Here is a 17680-nt window from a genome sequence, read left to right as displayed (position 1 = left end):
GCCCTAGACCGGAATCGAACCTGGGACCCTTCAGTCCGCAGGCCGACGCTCTATCTACTGAGCCACACCGGTTAGGGCGGAAGTCACTGAGTTTTTAGGTTGGCAGTTAGGTTGAAGAGATTCAGAGAACTTCCCCACATCAATTAGGTTCTCTTGGTTTAACTCAGTCCTCGAGAGGTTTTCTCTTTCCTTCTACAAAACACCTCCCTGCCCCCTTTATGCCCTGGGCCGATTTGCCTGGCCTAGATTATGAGGGCCATTGAAGAGACTGGGATGGTACGTGGTAGAACAGTGCCCTGATGCTGGTCCTGTTGGTGGCATCCTGACCCCCGTGAGCATCTTCACCTTCACCTGTACAGGATGGGGAAGACACTTAAGCAGAGATTTTATTTACAGGGGAGGGGAAAAAAAAGTTTTGTTAATGAAAACATTTTGTCTTTGAGGAAATGTTGGCTGGGGAAGGAGTGTTGTCTCTGAAAATTGTGAGCAGTAAACTAATTTAGTTCACCTTATTTTAGAAAGAGCAAAGCATCTGTTGAAAGAAAAGCAAACTCTTGCAATAATTGCCAAATGAATCATTGGGCTGAGTTCATCCAGAGAGCAGCGCTGCTCCTGTGCAGAATTCACATAAATACGCCCCCCTTTTCCTCTCTCCTTGGGAGATTTATAGGCCATTAAGGTGAGCGTGCTGCCTTTCAAAGTGCAGGGAAATGTTTCCGGATTCAAGTACCTTGTAAAGGTTTCCTCAGAGCCTTATAAACACATTGCTTTTGCTCAGTGTGATTGGGAATTAGGTATGGTCTCAAAGTAAATAATATGCACATAATGTTATTTAGGAAATAGATAACACATAAATGCCTAGCACTTCTATTGTGTTTCTTTTGTTGTTGTTGTTGCAAAATTCTGGATACCAGGAGAAGGAAAACCGTAAATCTATTCAGCTCTGCACTGTCTGCTCAATCTGAGGAGAAAAGAGGCATGCTAGTGAGAATTACTGACTGGCAGTAAGTAAGGTGGATCCTTTTCTATTTGGTTTGAAACGCATACCTACATTCACTGGTGACTGTGTTCTAACGTAAACACTCATTGCCTCCATGATCCAGTTCCTGAACATCCCTCGGACTGACCTAGCTGCTGTCTTCCTCCATTTCATTTTCCCCCACTGAACAGACTTATTTCAGAATAGTTTTCTGCAAAGTGAATTCTTTTTTTTTTTTAATGAATCTTTATTGTTCAGATTACAATTGTTTCTCCTTTTTCCCCACATATCTCCCCACCACCCAGTTCCCACCCCCCTCTGCCCTTATCCCCCCCTCCCCCCCACTGTCCTTATCCATAGGTGTATGATTTTTGTCCAGTCTCTTCCCATACTCCCCACACAGACACCCCTTTCCCCCTGAGAATTATCAATCCACTCCCATTCTAGGCCTCTGATTCTATTAAGTTCACCAGTTTATTCTGTTCCTCAGATTTTTAATTCACTTGACTTTTAGATTCACTTGTTGATAGATATGTATTTGTTGTTCATAATTTTTATCTTTCTTCTTCTTTTTCCTCTTTTTAAAGAATACCTTTCAGCATTTCATATAATGCTGGTTTGGTGGTGATGAACTCCTTTAGCTTTTTCTTATCTGTGAAGCTCTTTATCTGCCCTTCAATTCTGAATGATAACTTTGCTGGGTAGAGTAGTCTTGGTTGTAGGTTCCTGCTATTCATCACTTTGAATATTTCTTGCCACTCCCGTCTGGCCTGCATGGTTTCTGTTGAGAAATTAGCTGATAATCGTATGGGTGCTCCCTTGTAGGTAACTAACTGTTTTTCTCTTGCTGCTTGTAAGATTCTCTCTTTGTCTTTTGCTCTTGGCATTTTAATTATGATGTGTCTTGGTGTGGTCCTCTTTGGATTCCTTTTGTTTGGGGTTCTGTGCGCTTCCTGGACTTGTAAGTCTATTTCTTTCATCAGGTGGGGGAAGTTTTCTGTCATTATTTCTTCAAATAGGTTTTCAGCATCTTGCTCTCTCTCTTCTTCTGGTACCCCCATAATTCTGATGTTGGTTCGCTTGAAGTTGTCCCAGAGGCTTCTTACACTATCTTCAACTTTCTGAATTCTCTTCTCTTCATGCTTCTCTGGAGGAGTGTCCTTGGCCTCTTTGTATTCCAAATCTTTGAGTTGATTCTTGCAATCCTCTAGTCTGCTTTTGGGTCTCTGTATAATATTTTTTATCTCAGTCAGTGTATGTTTAATTTCTAGTTGGTCCTCATGGAATTTATCGGCCTTTTCCATGAAATTCTTGAAAAACCTTATAACCGTGGTTTTGAACTCTATGTCCAGTCGCTTGTTCTCCTCCATTTCTTTGGTTTGGGATCTGTTTCCTTGCCTTCTCATTTTCGCTGCTTCCCTGAGTTGGTAGGGTAGCTTTGTGTACTAGGTGTCCTATTGGTTCAACGGGTCAGCCTCCCAGTTACTTGAGGTGGACACTCTTGGTGTACCCTTGTGTACTGTGTGTCCCCCAGCAGGAGCTACAGCAAGGGCTAGTTTTCTCCTCCTTTGCTTGGGCGGATTTGGAGCAGTCTGACTAGAGCTACAGTTAATTTGGTTGAGCTGTCACAGAACAGACCATTTATATGCAAAAGCCGCTGTGTGGAGCCTGGGCGGGTTTGTAGAATGTGCGGGGCGGAGCCTCAGGGCGGGGCGGGGTCTCAGGGCGTCACTAGGCTGGGGCGTGGCCAACGGCAATGGCTGCCGTCAGCCCTCTCTGCCTTTCCACGTTTCCAAGTCCCTGCGCCCCGCGCTCCAGCGCAGTAAACAATGATTGCTGGGCGCACCACTGCAAAAAAGTCACTCTCACTTTCCGACCCGATGGCCGAGAGTCCAGCTTCTCCCCGTAGGTGTCTGGGTCCCCCGAGTGTCCCCAGAAACTGGATTTCAGAGTGATCGGGAGCTTGTCTCCCTGCGGGTTGAAGAAAAGCCGCGCACCCAACCGCCCGCCGCCGGCCCGATTCGCGTGCCTCCCTACCTCAGCTTTTCAGCGTTTGTGCTCCTTTCTCTTCTTAGCTGTATATCTTCCACTCAGCCAGCTTTCCCGTGGTTCTGGGTGGTAGATGTTTTGTCTTTTAGTTGTATTTTTGAAATTGTTGTGTGAGGCAGCAGATTAGTTGTTTAACTATGCCGCCATCTTGGTTCCTCCCTGTGTTCCTTGGGGGAACCAAAGTGAATTCTTTTCATAATGCTTCTATTATGAAACTACAGCTGGATTACAACCAGAAGAAAAATTCTTTCCAAAGTATGTTGATCAAAACAAACAAACAAACAACACTGCAAAGTATGTTGATCAAGTTTCCACGGAGACAACAGGTTCCTCTCCAGTTAGTTTAAACAGAAAGGAATTTATTGTGGGAATTTCAGGAGATCTCAGAATAGTCAAAAAACTGTGGGGACAGGCACTATGTGAGCTTCCCGTAGCAATTCCCAGAGTAGCCTGCGACACTGGGGCTGCTGCTGCACAGTTCACGGCCTGAGAACTACCCAAACTGCCACACCAGGAAGCTGGGTACCGCCGGCCTGCCTGGGCCTTGGAGTCTCCACCAGGGCTGCTGGGGAGCAGCCAAAGGGCCTCCGCCACCATGCTTTCAGGAGAGTCTCACAGCCCATATTTCTTTAAGTTCTTCCGCCTTCAAAGTCTTCCTGTGTTCACCAGAAGCAAGGTCATATGACATGTGCAGACATGCTAGCTGCAGGGAATTCTGGGAAATGTAGTTTCCTGCTTTCCAACCACTAATGTATAGGACGTCGTTCCAGCAGGGGCTTGGAGTGTGGATTGAGTCAAGTGGTGGTGTCTGCCGTATGGAGCAGACCTTCCTTTTACTAGTATTTTGAGGAGAAGGGTATGATGGTTGTTTCCTATGGTATTTCAGATGTTGCAGTCTTTCTGGATGCTGATGTTCCCCTTTTGTTATCCATGGATTCACTCCTTTTGAGTCCGCGGTTTCTAGAACCTTTATCTTTTCTTTTCTTGGTTTTTAAAATATGTTTTTATTGATTTTAGAGAGGAAGGGAGAGGGAGACAGAAACATCAATGATGAGAGAGAGAAACATTATCGATCGGCTGCCTCCTGCATGCCCCCCACGAGGGATCAAGCTTGAAACCCAAGCGTGTGCCCTGACCTGGAATCAAACAGGTGACCTCTCAGTGCACAGGATAACACCCAACCAACTGAGCCACACCAGCCAGAGCTATACTACGTATTTCATCACAGGAACACAGACTTTGCAGCCTGAGGATCTGGGTTTTGAACTTGGGCTTTGCCATTATTGGCTGGGAGACTTGGAGCATGATATTTAATCTCTCCGAGGGTAGTTTTCTTACCCCGCAGTGGGCAGACCATACCATGTAGTAAGTCCACAGACAGTGGTGGGTTCTTCCCATTCTGGGGAAGAGGGCAGGCTGCCAGTGTGGGTGGGAACCTGGAGACCTGGCTTGGTCACAAGGTGGTGAGCAGCAGATCAGCCCTCTCTTGAAAGGTCACACGCAGTTCCTGGGCGTGGGTGAACCACACCCTTAGTATTTCTTTCCTTAAGACTGAAAACTAAGTTTTTTCACTTTTTGAAAGGAATCTTAGACATTACACTAGTTCAGACCTTCATTTCCCACACAAAAGGCTCAGGTCCAGAAGTTAAGTGCCTGGTTGGTATACACAGCGACAGACATGACTAGAACTTGGGCCACCTGATTCCACCACTTTTTAAAAAAATATATTTTTTATTGATTTCAGAGAGGAAGGGAGAGGGAGAGAGATAACTAAGCTGAAATAAGCTCAGTTCATGACTTACACTGTCTGTGTGATGCTGGGTAACAACTGAATTCTTTAACCCCAGTTTCATTGTTTATAAAATGGGCATAATGATCGTTTCTGTCCTGCAGAGGGTCCTGGGGAATCAGCTTTAACAAAGACACGTATTTGGAGAATGGCAATGAGACCAGCCACTCTGGAGGGGAGAGTGTGTGTGGGTGGAGGTTCAGTAGGGTCAAGGATGGGAGTGTTATGTAAATCATCGTGGATCTGCTGCCTCCTGCATGCCCCGACCAGGGGTCCAGCTTGTAGAGTTTGGACTCCCCTTGGCCTTCCTCCCAGTTGGTTTATTATCTATAGAGTTTGTGTTCTGCCTCAGAATGCACGGGAACCTTTCTGATCAGTTCTGCTTTTGGCCTGTGTAGGACCAGACGGACTTCGAGTGGAGCTTCTGGATGGAGTGGGGGAAGCAGCGGCTGGCGTGGCTCCTCCTCGGGCACCTGGCTGTGTCGCAAATGGCCAACCAGATTGCAAGGAAGGTATGCCCCTGCATCGTTTCCTTTTAAGCCTCTTTCTCCTTTGCTTTTTGTGAGGAAAGGGCCCTGAGCCAAGAATCAGTAGACATGGATATGGGCCTGGAAGAGATGAGAATGAATTATTAACGACCAGATTATTAATAATGATTATTAATAATTCATTATTAATGATTATTAATAATGAATTATTAATAATCAGACATTTCAGGTACAGGGGTAACACGTCCTTACCCTACACGTACTTCCTTCGAGTTATTTTCCAAACCAATGAATGTAAAGGTTGGAACGTAAAACTATAGTTATCAGCATGGATGAATTTCTGGATTATGACATGGAGCTAATCGGGTAAGTTGTTAGAGGAATCTGTCCGGTAGGATCCCATGTATACGGAGCTCAGAAGTGTGCAAACTAGATTCACACCTGCAAATGTACAAAGAAAGGTAAGATAATACAGAATTAACATAACACTCAGGACAGTGGTCACGGCTGGTCAGGGAGGGATGTAGAAAGAATTGGGCTGGGGTTGGGGGGTGGGGGGTTAGATACCCAGAGCCCTTCAAAGCACTGAGAGCCTTGTTTTTCTTAGGCTGCTGGTGGGTGTGCGGTGCTATTTCATTATTCTTCGTATACCTTACAGACGTCACAGATACTGTTTTTTTTTTTTTAATTTCTTTATTGATTAAGGTATCACATATTTGTCCTCGTCCCCCCATTCCCATCTCACACCCCTCCCCACACATGCCCCCACCCCCCTGTTGTCCTTAACCGCCGGTTAGGCTCTAATGCCTGCACACAAGTCCTTTGGTTGATCTCCCCCTTTACCCCCACCCTTCCCTACCCTCCCCCCGAGGCCCGACAGTCTGATCCATGCCTCCTTGTTTCTGGGTCTGTTCTTGTTCATCAGTCTATGTTGTTCATCATTTCCCCTAGATGAGTGAGATCATGTGCTATTAGAAATACACTTATAAGAACCGAAAATGAGACAAGCAATAATGGTTATGGTGACAGGCAAATGAATCAGTGTGTAGTGAGTTTCTTTCTGGGCCAACAGTTCTTTTGAGACCCAATTTCAATGTCCAACAGTTCCTTATGTGTACATGTCAGCACTGACATTTCAGTTCTGGATGGTGGACAAATGGTGGTAATGCAGGTCCGACTCTGTCTGGTTTGGTACAGATACTGTTTTCTGTGTGTATGAGATTTGATATATTTTTAATTGATCACGTGAGTAGAAGGCAAGGTGAGGTGGCCTTGGGCGCACTGAATTCTTCTTGTCCTGCCCGCCCCACCCCTCGGCCATGTGCTTCAGGACCCAGGTGCCCGGTCTGGTTGGCCTCCTTTGCTTCCCTCTTGTTCTTGCTACTACTTGTTTGTGACTCACAGATGAGTGTTTCTCTGGCTTTCTTCATTATCACCCCCCGCCAGGGGCCCTTTAGCTGTTTTTTCCTAATTGCCACTGCTCTGTGAAATTTGAACCACAGATGTACGGCATATCTGTTTATGTACTGTATGCATGCCCATGCTTTATTTATAAAGAGTACCTTTTTCTTCAAGAACCACCTCCCCCTCCGTAGGAGGAGCTATAACCCCCATTGAGAATGTGAAATGTAGATGAACTCTAGGTTCTTGGCTAGATGCTCCTTCCTCTTTTCAGACTTCCTGTTCTCAACTCCTCTTTTGCACTTCCCGTCATCAGAAATGTTAGGTGCGAAGGAGGAACGAGGCCAGAGTGGTGAGGGATTATAAATTTATACGGATCATCCGCACACCAGGCGGCTGAGCCTGGATGGCTCCAGCACCCAGTGACGGGAGTCAGTGGCTTTTAAAGGACTTTTGGCGGGCTTTTTTCTGGGCGGAGACTTCTTTATGCACACCGGGAGGGGAGATAATGGAATGTGGTCACCGCAAGTGAAATGTGGTCTTCAGCAAAGGGAGTGTCTGTAGTGAAATGACCTGCACAGCTAATTCCCCAGGGAGGGGTATAAGTTTAATTGGTTGATTGAACCTAACAAGAAATCCGCATAGTTTAGGATACAGATGTTCCTCCGCTTAATTTTCTTGCAACTTTGAGTTAAGGCTCTTTCGGTCTTGGGAGGCAGTATTGGGTGTGATTAGGAGCGCCTGGCTGGCTCCCAGCTTTGTGGGTTTTAAGCTGTGCAGTCTTCAGCAAGTTAGTTAATACCTTTGAATTCATCTCCTCATTTGTGCAACCGGGATGGGAGCACTTGCTTCTTGGGGTAGTGCTGAGGGTCTGATGTTTTTCAAGGTGGATGCTTGCATATGATGACAGCTGAGTAAAGGGTGGTGGCTGCTGTCATCTGCTGGCGTTTAGCATGTGCTGAGACTGTCGTCTGCGTGTGCTCCTGGGAGCAGTCCCTCCACGGTGTTCAAAAAGGAGGCGACGGTCTTGAGATCCCAAATCTCCAAGGGCAGAGGCTGTCTGTGCAGTCATGCCAACACTCCTCTCATGACTGTCCTTCTCCGACCCTGTTTCAAGTGTGTGCTGGGTGCTGGGGGAAGGGATTGGGAGACACGCCCCTTCCTTTGGAGAGCTGAGTGAGGTTACCTAGGAAACGAAACGCTGACCTCAGTCTGGACCTCATGTGGTGGTGGGTTGGGTGCCGGGGGAAGGAGTGGGCCACCTCCGCCTTGGGGTGACAGGGAAGGCCTCCCAGGATGTGGCTTTGAGCTGTGGCTTGAAGGAAGTCGAGTCGTTTGCTTACTTCAGCTTGGCATCTCATTCTCAGGCAGGGTGCACAGGCAGACCTGTCTTCATACACACACACACACACACACACACACACACATACACACACACACACACATATATATGTATATATATATTTCATATATATATTGATTTCAGAGAGGAAGGGAGAGAGAGAAACACCAATGATGAGAGAGAATCATTGATCGGCTGCCTCCTGGACACCACACTGCTGATCAAGCCCACAACCCGGGCATGTGCTCCGTCCGGGAATTGAACCATGACCTTCTGGCTCATAGGTTGATGCTCAACCACTGGGCTGGACCTGTCATTTTATCTGCAGAACACATGTCATCCAAAGTTAGTAGGAGGTGGCTTTGCATTTTTCTTGGAATGAGGCAGAGTTCACAGAGTCATCTGTGTGTGTGTGTGTGTGTGTGTGTGTGTGTGTGTGTGTGTGCCGTCCCCTTTGGGACCACAGGTTTGATTTGTGCGACAGCTGGCGAGGAGGGTTCTGGCTGGGGCTGGGGCACAGTGCTTTCTTTGTGCGAGTCTGCTTGGCCCTTAGAGAAGTCTGAACCACAGCGCTGGCCCCATGAGCTCTGAGCTTTCACCACCTGGGCTAAGTGTTCCAGATGGCCCTCACTCGGGTGGGTGTTTTGGTACGTAGAGTGGAAGACTGGGACCGGAGTTCATTTATTTCCCTGTCCCTGGAGGCATCCTGAACTACGACCAGCACGGTGCAGGGCCAGATGTTAGCGATTCTTGGTGTTACGGCCCTTAAACCCTGAAGGATGCTTCGCCTCTCCATCTAATATCTAATCTTGTCTCTTCCCTGGCAAGCCCTGCCTCCTTCCAAAGAGAGGCAGGTTATTTTCAAAAGCGTAGTTTTCTTTCTTTCTTTTTTTGCCATGACAAGTAGTGAAACTTTCCACTGAGCTCCTTGGCCGAGGTTAAAGGCCTTTTCTCTGGGCAGGGCTCTCTGGGTTTTGGTGACTGTGCCAGGGCCCGGTGCCCTGGGAGGGGCGGCTGAATCGCGGCTCTGGGCCTGGGCTGTGGTTTGTTATGATTGGCGAGCGCGCTGGGCGGGTCAGACAGTTCCTCCTTTCTCGAACACCCCTGTGGCCTCACCACCACCTGAGACGTCGTGTTCTCAGCCCTCGGAACGGAAAATAACCCTGCAGGAAGGTTCTGAGAAGGCCGCCGGGGTGGGGGCTGCGGGTTGGGGCTGCTGCTAACCACAGAGCAGTTTTCACTGTATCTGAACCCACATCATTAGCATCCGGGCCCAGACCGCTGAGCTCATCGGCCACAGGACTGAAAGCGTGTTGGCTGAGATGAGTCAAGTAACCCCGGGAGGGCCGCCGGGGGAGCAGGCGCTCCTCCCAGCTGGTTACCGAAACCGCACACCTAATAGGGATCTCAGGCACTAATGGCTTTCCTGGAACCCGGCTCTTCCTCCTCCATCAGTGCAGATCCGGGGAGGGATGGACGGCCCCCTCCCCCGCCTTGCTCCCGGGGGAAAAGCAGGCTGGACTGCAGCCCTTTGGACTCTGGGATGGTTTTTTTTCTCCCCGTTTGTTTGCGGAGATGTACAGACATATTTTTCAGCAGCGGCTCCCCTTGATTATGTAATACACTATGCCAGTGGTCGGCAAACTCATTAGCCAACAGAGCCAAATATCAACAGGACAACCATTGAAATTTCTTTTGAGAGCCAAATTTTTAAACTTAAACTTCTTCTAACGCCACTTCTTCAAAATAGACTCGCCCAGGCCGTGGTATTTTGTGGAAGAGCCACACTCCAGGGGCCAAAGAGCCGCATGTGGCTCGCGAGCCACAGTTTGCCAACCGCGGCACTCTGCCATGTATCAGGATATCAGGATCACCGATGGACTCCTTTCATTTCTTTCTCAGACAATGCCCCACCGAGTGGTTTTCAGGCAGATGCGGGAGAAGGAATACACAGCAAAGTCTGGTACAGTTGCCAACAGGAGTCTTCACCGAGGCTCTGCATTATCGTTTCTCCCGACAGAGATAATGAGGGAAACCACTCAGGCACATACATCCTATTACCAGTCCGTGCCCACAGCCCAGAAAAGCTAGAGCAGAAGAGCAGTAGGGATGGTGTGAGCGGGGGCATTGCCAGCCAGCTCTCCCTGACTCCCTTTGAAGAACATCTGAAGAGGGTAGGTTTGCAAAAGGAAGGAGGGCCAGTCCCCCCCGGCTGTTCTCAGGGGTGCTGCCTTCAGCCTTGGGAATGCGCCAGCTCAACTGGTCTGTGCCCGGGAGACCTCACTGGGGCGGTAGGCAGCAGTTCTACAACAGAGGTCTGCTTCCGCAGGTGGGGCCTGCGGGCGGGTGTTGGCATCTCAGGTCTGCCTGTGCACCCTACCAGGTGCCAACTTGAGATCCCCTCAACAGAAAAGACCCCTGAGAGTGGGGAACACACAGTAGGCAGTGGGTATGGGAGGACTCCCTTCTGTCTCAGATGCATTGGCAAAGCAGCCTTTGTTTACAAAGGGGTTAAGTGGTAGAAGTAGAGACTTTGGAAAACAGCAGGATTTCACATTAGTGGACCAAAAAGTCCAAAATGTTGGTGCTAATTTCTTGTTATATCTTAGTCATAACTACCATGTTAAATCCCAAGACTTGGGGAAACATATTCATCCATCCATCCACCCATCCACCCTTCTTTCCATCCATCCATCCATCCATCCATCCATCCATCCATCCATCCATCCAGTATTTATGAAACACTTGCTATATGCTAGGTACCCTGTTGCATTCTGGGCTTACATTATTATAACATGAACATGACAGGATGTTAGTCTTCTAAGGGAGGCCATCAAGTAGAGAGCCAGCTTCCCTTCCCCCCTTTTGAGAAATGGTTCAGTGTGAGCACAGGGAGCAGCGGGAGTAGGGGAAGGCCGCCTCCCTACTTCAGTCTGGGCAGTAAGCCCCGTGCCGCCTGAGAAAGGCCATGGTATTCTTAGTCTGGCTTCATCTCTTCTGCCAGAAAACTGAGTACAGTTTTTGAAAAATGTTTGTTAGGTTTTTTTAGAAGTTTCTCCTCTTCCCCTGCTTTCCTTTCTATCTTCATTAGAAATGGGAGAGTTAAGGGGTCGGGATAGTTCTGATGCATTTCACATCCAGCAAAGTTCAACCTGTCTTATTCTCAAGCTTCAGGTTGTTTGTACTTTGATATCCTTTCAAAGAGCAGTGAGATAGCCCTGCACACCCACCAGAATGGCTCAGCTGTAACAGTAACAACACCAAGTGTTGGCGAGGATCCGGGTACACTGGGCCACTCAGACATTGCTGGTGAGCACCTAAGGTGACCATTCTGGAAAACGATTTGTAACTTCTTATAGAGCTAAACATGTCACTACCATGCGTCCCGGCAAGTTCACACTTGGGCATTCATTCCAGAGAAATGAACACTAAATCTGAACACAGATGTTCACATCAGTTTTATTTATGATGGCCCCAAACTGGAAATAGCCCAGATGTCCTTCAGTGGGTGAATGGTTAAGCAAATGGTGTTACGTCCACATCATGGAATGCTGTGCAGCAGTAGGGGAGCCAAGCTTTGGTACCTGCAGCAACATGGATGAATCTCCAGGGAATTATGCTGAGAGGAGAAAACGAACCCAAAGGTTACACGCTGTGTAACTTTTGAAATGAGGCATGGAAGGCTACTCACCCTATATCAGGATTTTAGTGGAGTTTTGTGGATGGGATTACAATCGCATTTTTAAAAATTTATCTTTGTTACCCTAACTGGTTTGGCTCAGTGGATGGAGCATCGGCCTGCGGACTGAAGGGTCCCAGGTTCTATTCCAGTCAAGGGCATGTACCTTGGTTGCAGGCACATCCCCAGTAGGGGGTGTGCAGGAGGCAGCTGATCGATGTTTTCTCTCATCGATGTTTCTAACTCTCTATCCCTCTCCCTTCCTTTCTGGAAAAAAATCAATAAAATATATATAAAAAATAAAAAAATAAATAAAATTTATCTTTGTTGTCGAACGTCATACAGATATACCCTTCCCCCCCACAACGTCCCTCCTCTAGCCCACGCCCTCCCCCTTGCCCCAGGCATTCACCACATATTGTCCGCGCCCATGCATTTTTATAGACAAAGGATGAAAATCGGTATTTTATAGATGCTTCTCTTGCATTGTCCACATCTTTTCCTTTCCATCGCCTGTTCGCCATGAACGTATGTAGTAGATTTGCCTTTACCCGTGGGTGAGAACGGGTGGGCGGTATGAGGGTTTGCAGAGAACACGAGGTGAACGAGAGAGCTTTTTCTGTGAAGTCTTAGAGAGAACGACATCAGATGTCGCCTGCCCGGGCTGTTTGGCAGGAGGGAGACAGTGGGGGATGGAATGTGGGACCCGCTCAGGTGCCCCCAGGTAGCTTTGGTGAGCACGGGGAACTCGCCAGAGAATCTCTCGAGCACCTGGGATTTGCACAGCACTATGAGGTATTTCCTGAAGGCTCGTTCAGCGTTTCCAAGTTGAAGCAGCTTAAGTCTGTGGTTAAATTCCCAAACGAATCCCAGAAAACAGGCTTTTTCCAAATGGATCAAGTAGCACTCAATAAAAATGTGGCTGTGTATATGTGCATGTTCGTAGCATGAAACAATCCCCAGTGGTAAATAATGCTGCTGTAGGTCATGTTGCAAAAGAACTCTTTTTTTTTTCATTTGTTGTGACTACTTCTTAAAGAACACTCTTCGGCGACCTTGTTTCTTATCCTTGCACTCTGCCCAGAGGTGAGTGTTTGGGGGAAAGTTTGAAGCAGATTTATGTGGCTGTTTTCTGTGGGCAGTAGGATGGAAAAATAGTAAAAAGGAACTGCAGATTTCTCTGATTTTCTTGGAACTTGAAAGTGGCTGACGTAATCGCTCATTTAAAACGTTCTCTCTTGAGCTGGAGTATAGGTTTGGGAAAAATTGTACTTCAGCAAATTTTTTTTTTTATTTTTGGAAGCGTTAACATCTAAGGATGGGATATTACAATTTACAGCCCACATCTGCCTTTCCGTTAAAGAAGGCTTTTTGTTTTTTACAAGAAGACATTCCTGGAAACCATATTTTATATGCATGCTGAAAAGACACATCCTAGTTCCCTATAGGATAACAACTAACATTTCTACTGTACGTACTGTGTATGCAGACACCATTGTAAGCATTTCACATGCATTTACTTACTAAGTCCTCACAACAACCTTCTGAAGTAGGTACTGGTATTATCCTAATTTTATATATGAAAAACAAAAACAAAAAACCTGAGACACAAGAGACATGAAGCAACTTACCTAGGGTCACACAGCTAGTTAATGGGGACACTAGGATTTATTTAGGCAGTTGGACTTAAAAGCTTGAGTAATTAAACCACTATGGTATATTGCCTTTCGAACAATGTTCAACATCCTTGTGGCTTTTAAGCGAGCCAGAGATGACCAAGAATTTATCATAAACGCAGAGACATGCTAATTTACCTATTTAGTTACTCAATGGCAATCACTATAAAACTTGATAATTAAATAGAAAGATATTCTCTGATTCTTCTAAAAATGAGACAATGTTTTAATCAGGTTGACTGTGCAAAGGCCTCAGTATCACAGAAAGCAGGTAAGATACACGTTTTCTGTGACATAAATTAGACTAAGCAATATGCTAATAAAGTAAAAATGTAATTAAATATTTAATGTTAAATCTGCGGTTTAGACTTTAAAAGCCTTTTGTGGTTTGGATGGCCCGGGTTTCTCAGGGAGACTCCTGAGAAGTGTTCACCAATACTTGCTGTCACCTTCACTTTCGCAGGATAGTGTGTGCAGGGGGTCACCAAGCATTAGCCTCTAGTAGGTAGAACCTCCCATAACAATGCCCCTTAGCTCACCCTTATCTCTCCCCCCCCCCCGCCCCGCCCATGCCTCTCTCATGGGGTCCTCTGTCCACAGCACAGACCCTGGTTCCTCACCGCCTATGGAATGTGGGCCTGCTGGTGTGTGCTGGGGGCCCCTGGGACGGCCATGATCTTCCTCCACACCGTCATCTCCTTCTGCGTAGCCCAGTTCCGGTCACTGTTCCTGTCATGGCTCTGTTCTCTCCTCCTGCTCTCCACTCTGAGGCTGCAAGATGTGGAGGAAATTAAGGTAAGTGTCTCCGTTGGGGAGGAGAAGGTCCCCTGGGTGGTGCCCCCATCCTGTAGTTCCCTTTTTTCAGGCAACAATCGAAGAACTGTGATCGGGCTCCTCCTAGTGGCCACGTGCGGTTAATGCATGTTGCATTCTGCAGTCTTTTTTTGTAGCTATATATGTCTGAGCCCTCTGAGGTTGCACAGGGCTAACCTTGAAGCTATGTTAGCCCTCTGAGGTTGCACAGGGCTAACCTTGAAGCTGTGTCTGAGCCCTCTGAGCTTGCACGGGGCTAACCTTTTCTTCCAGTTTGGGTAGGCATGGATGGTGGCACATATCACAGGAACAGAGGGTCAGCAATAGAGAGAAAAGAAAGCAATAGTTCCCTGTGCATTTCATCAAAAGCCAGCTGGAGAGTGCTGTACAATTTACAGGAAGCTCTCACATGCCTTGTCTCATCTGGCACCCATGATGGCCCCCGAGACTGATAAGGCAGGTAGATCTTTGCATAAAAAATGTTGGGAAGTTTTTTTTTTTTAATGTTTTCTTAAATCACGGCAGAGCTGGAATTCCTGTGGTGTCTTTATTTTTGTTCGTTCATTCATTTACTCACTCATTCATTGATTCAAGTGATGGCACTTAGACTTCGTGTGCCCTGGCTGGGCACCTGATGGGAAAGATGAACTAGTGGACAATCCGTGTGACATGTATAAGCCTCGCTTTGTCTTCAGAATTGTTGGAGGAGCTGTCACAGTGTCCATTGGTTGTGGCTAACCTTCAGGATACCCACTGGATGGATCCGACAGGTGCATCCTGGGAAAACCTTCATTATGTTGCCTCAGGCTTAATGCTGAGTTGGTGGTTGGTATTAGAGACACTCTGCTGCCCGCTGCTGTTTAACTGCTTGTTTTGATTACCACGGATTTACCTGCTGTTCAGCGGTTCTCGGCTCCCTTTATGGTACTGCGGCTCTACCTGTGGAAGAAATCTCCTTCCCTGGAGACTGGGCCAGGTCCCTCCTTGCCACTCACGGGCTGTTCTTTGCTGGCGACTTTGCAGAGAGGGTGGTACAAGACAGAAAACGAGTACTACCTGCTGCAGTTCACGCTGACCGTCCGCTGCCTGTACTACACCAGCTTCAGCCTCGAGTTCTGCTGGCAGCAGCTGCCCGGCGGGCGCACCTTCTACTCCTTGCCCTGGATGATGGCCTACGTCTTCTATTACCCCGTCTTCCACAACGGGCCCATCCTCAGCTTCCCCGAGTTCATCGGACAGGTAGGCCCCTGGGAATTGGATTAGTGTTCTGTAGGTTCAGCCTCTGTCCTTGTTGCCATGTTCATGTAAGTGACGCCTGAGTTGTTGTTGTTGTTGTTTTTTAAAATATATTTTTATTGATTTCAAAGAGGAAGGGAGAGGGAGATAGAAACATCTATGATGAGAGAATCAATGATTGGCTGCCTCCTGCATGCCCCCTACTGAGGACTGAGCCTGCAACCCCGGCATTGCCTGACTAGGAATTGAACCGTGATCTCCTGGTTCATGGGTCAGTACTCAACCACTGAGCAACACCAGCCAGGCATAGTGCTCACAAATTTAAATCACATTATTGTCTTGATTTTTAAAAAATATACTTTTATTGATTTCAGAGAGGAAAGAAGAGGGAGAGAGAGAGATAGAAACATCAATGATGAGAGAGAATCATCGATTGGCTGCCTCCTGCACACCCCCTACTGGGGATCGAGCCTGCAACCCAGGGCACGTGCCCTGACCGGGAATCTATTCGTGACCAGCTGGTTCATGGGTTGATGCTCAACCACTGAGCAACACTGGCTGGCTATCTAGATTTTTTTTTTAAACATAAGAAATACTTCAGGAAAATCAGCCCTAAAAATAAAACTCGACTTGTCCCAACCCTGATTCTCGATGGACTATGACAACCAGGATTAATAACTGGGCACAGCGAGGAACTCTTGGGGAGCCCCGCAGGGCAGTCCCAGGGAAAGAAGAAATTGGGTTCTCCTGGTATTGCTGGCAAAGTAGAAAGAGAAGCTGTCTAAGCTGTTGATTGGCAAATAGTATGCTCCCTCTTATTTTCACAAACTGCCATAGCCTGGGAACTGTTCAGGGCGATGTAGATGGGATGGAGGGTGGAGCTGGAGGGTTGGTGGGCAAGTGTGTTTTTGCGTCTGGTGCCCGTGTCTGCCAGGACCCTGCTAGCCTTCTCTCCACAGCAGCCTGGTTTGAAGCTCATGTCAAGCCACCTTCCTCATTCCCACCTCACTTTTCCTCCCACTTAGATTTTTTCTTATTCCACAGCTAGCCTCATGGAACATGTTAATACAATTAATTCACCTACAGTGTTAGTAATTGAGAACACCCAAAACGGCGTTTCTCAGGGAGGTTCCTACCTCTCACCATCAAAACAAAATCCTGATTGAAGTGAGGAGAATAACATGCATGCACACACCATACACACCTGTACCTGCAGTACATGCATGCACACACAATATACATGTGCACACATTACATGTGCAGCCCTACATAAAAATACACACACACACACACACACACACACACACACATACACACACATGCCTAGAAGTGCGGTTTAAAGTGCAGAGCCAATGTGGAACATTTTCAGAGGAGAACATGAAACGTGGCCCTTGGAAAAGTCAGAGGGTTCTTAGAAATCCCTTAATTCTGTCTTAAAAATCCCACTGTCCTCGAAAGTATATTCCTGCCTGATAACAATAATGTCATGTTTTAGAAGTGCCTGTTAAATTATTTAGCTGTTTTTCCTCTGCAAATCTGTAGGTGGCCTTGGTATTCTGGGCAGACACTGTTTAGCATGTGGATTTGCATACCTCAGTTTGGGTTGCATAGGATCATTCTTTCGTCCTGAAGTAATTTTAAATCTGTTTGCAAATTCTGTTCAAAATTACTGTGTAAAACAGAGGTGGGTAGTGATGACAGCGGATCTAACTCCAGTTCTCAAAGTGTGTTCCCTGGACCAGCAGCACCAGGATCATCTGGGAACTTGGTGGCCGTGCAGATTCTCAGGCCCCGCCCAGACCTGCTGAGTCAGAGGCTCAGGGTGGGGGGGGGGGTGGGGGTGGGGGTGGAGCAGGGCCCAGCCAAGTGGTTTCACAGGCCCTCCAGGTGGTTCTGATGAATCTAGAGGTTGAAAACCACTCTCCTAAGCGCCTCAGAAGATTGGGGTACGGGGGTGGGGGGTGGGGTGGGGGGCACAGGGTAGGGTGGGCTCAGGCCTTCCAAGTTGTCTCTTGTACAGTCTCCTCACCATTGAGAGTTTTTATTCTTCCCAACGGTGCAGTCAATAACTTTTGGACTGCACACCCGAGTCCCCCTCCCCCCACACCTCTCTGAAGCCGGGTAGTGATTCTCAGAGAAACATGGAAGCATTGTTTTCCTAACTGCCTCTTGTCCATCGAGGAGCTTGGCCCTGTGGGAGGTGCACTTCGTTGTTATGAGAATCATCC

General features: G+C 47.4%; 1 protein-coding gene across 2 annotated transcripts in view; it reads left to right on the top strand.

Annotated features, from left to right (window-relative positions):
• The window catches only part of HHAT (hedgehog acyltransferase), a 185781-nt gene that overhangs the window by 34286 nt on the left and 133815 nt on the right, over window positions 1–17680 (top strand). For both annotated transcript variants that reach the window (XM_028152257.2, XM_028152258.2), the window contains exons 4-6: window positions 5216–5329; window positions 14004–14198; window positions 15240–15455. In XM_028152257.2, the coding sequence (XP_028008058.1) occupies window positions 5216–5329; window positions 14004–14198; window positions 15240–15455 (525 nt within the window). The remainder of the gene's footprint in view (window positions 1–5215; window positions 5330–14003; window positions 14199–15239; window positions 15456–17680) is intronic.

The sequence above is a fragment of the Eptesicus fuscus genome, chromosome 22 (genome assembly GCF_027574615.1).
Source record: "Eptesicus fuscus isolate TK198812 chromosome 22, DD_ASM_mEF_20220401, whole genome shotgun sequence".
Taxonomy (NCBI): Eukaryota; Metazoa; Chordata; class Mammalia; order Chiroptera; family Vespertilionidae; genus Eptesicus; species Eptesicus fuscus.
This window is presented reverse-complemented; position numbering and strand designations above follow the sequence as displayed.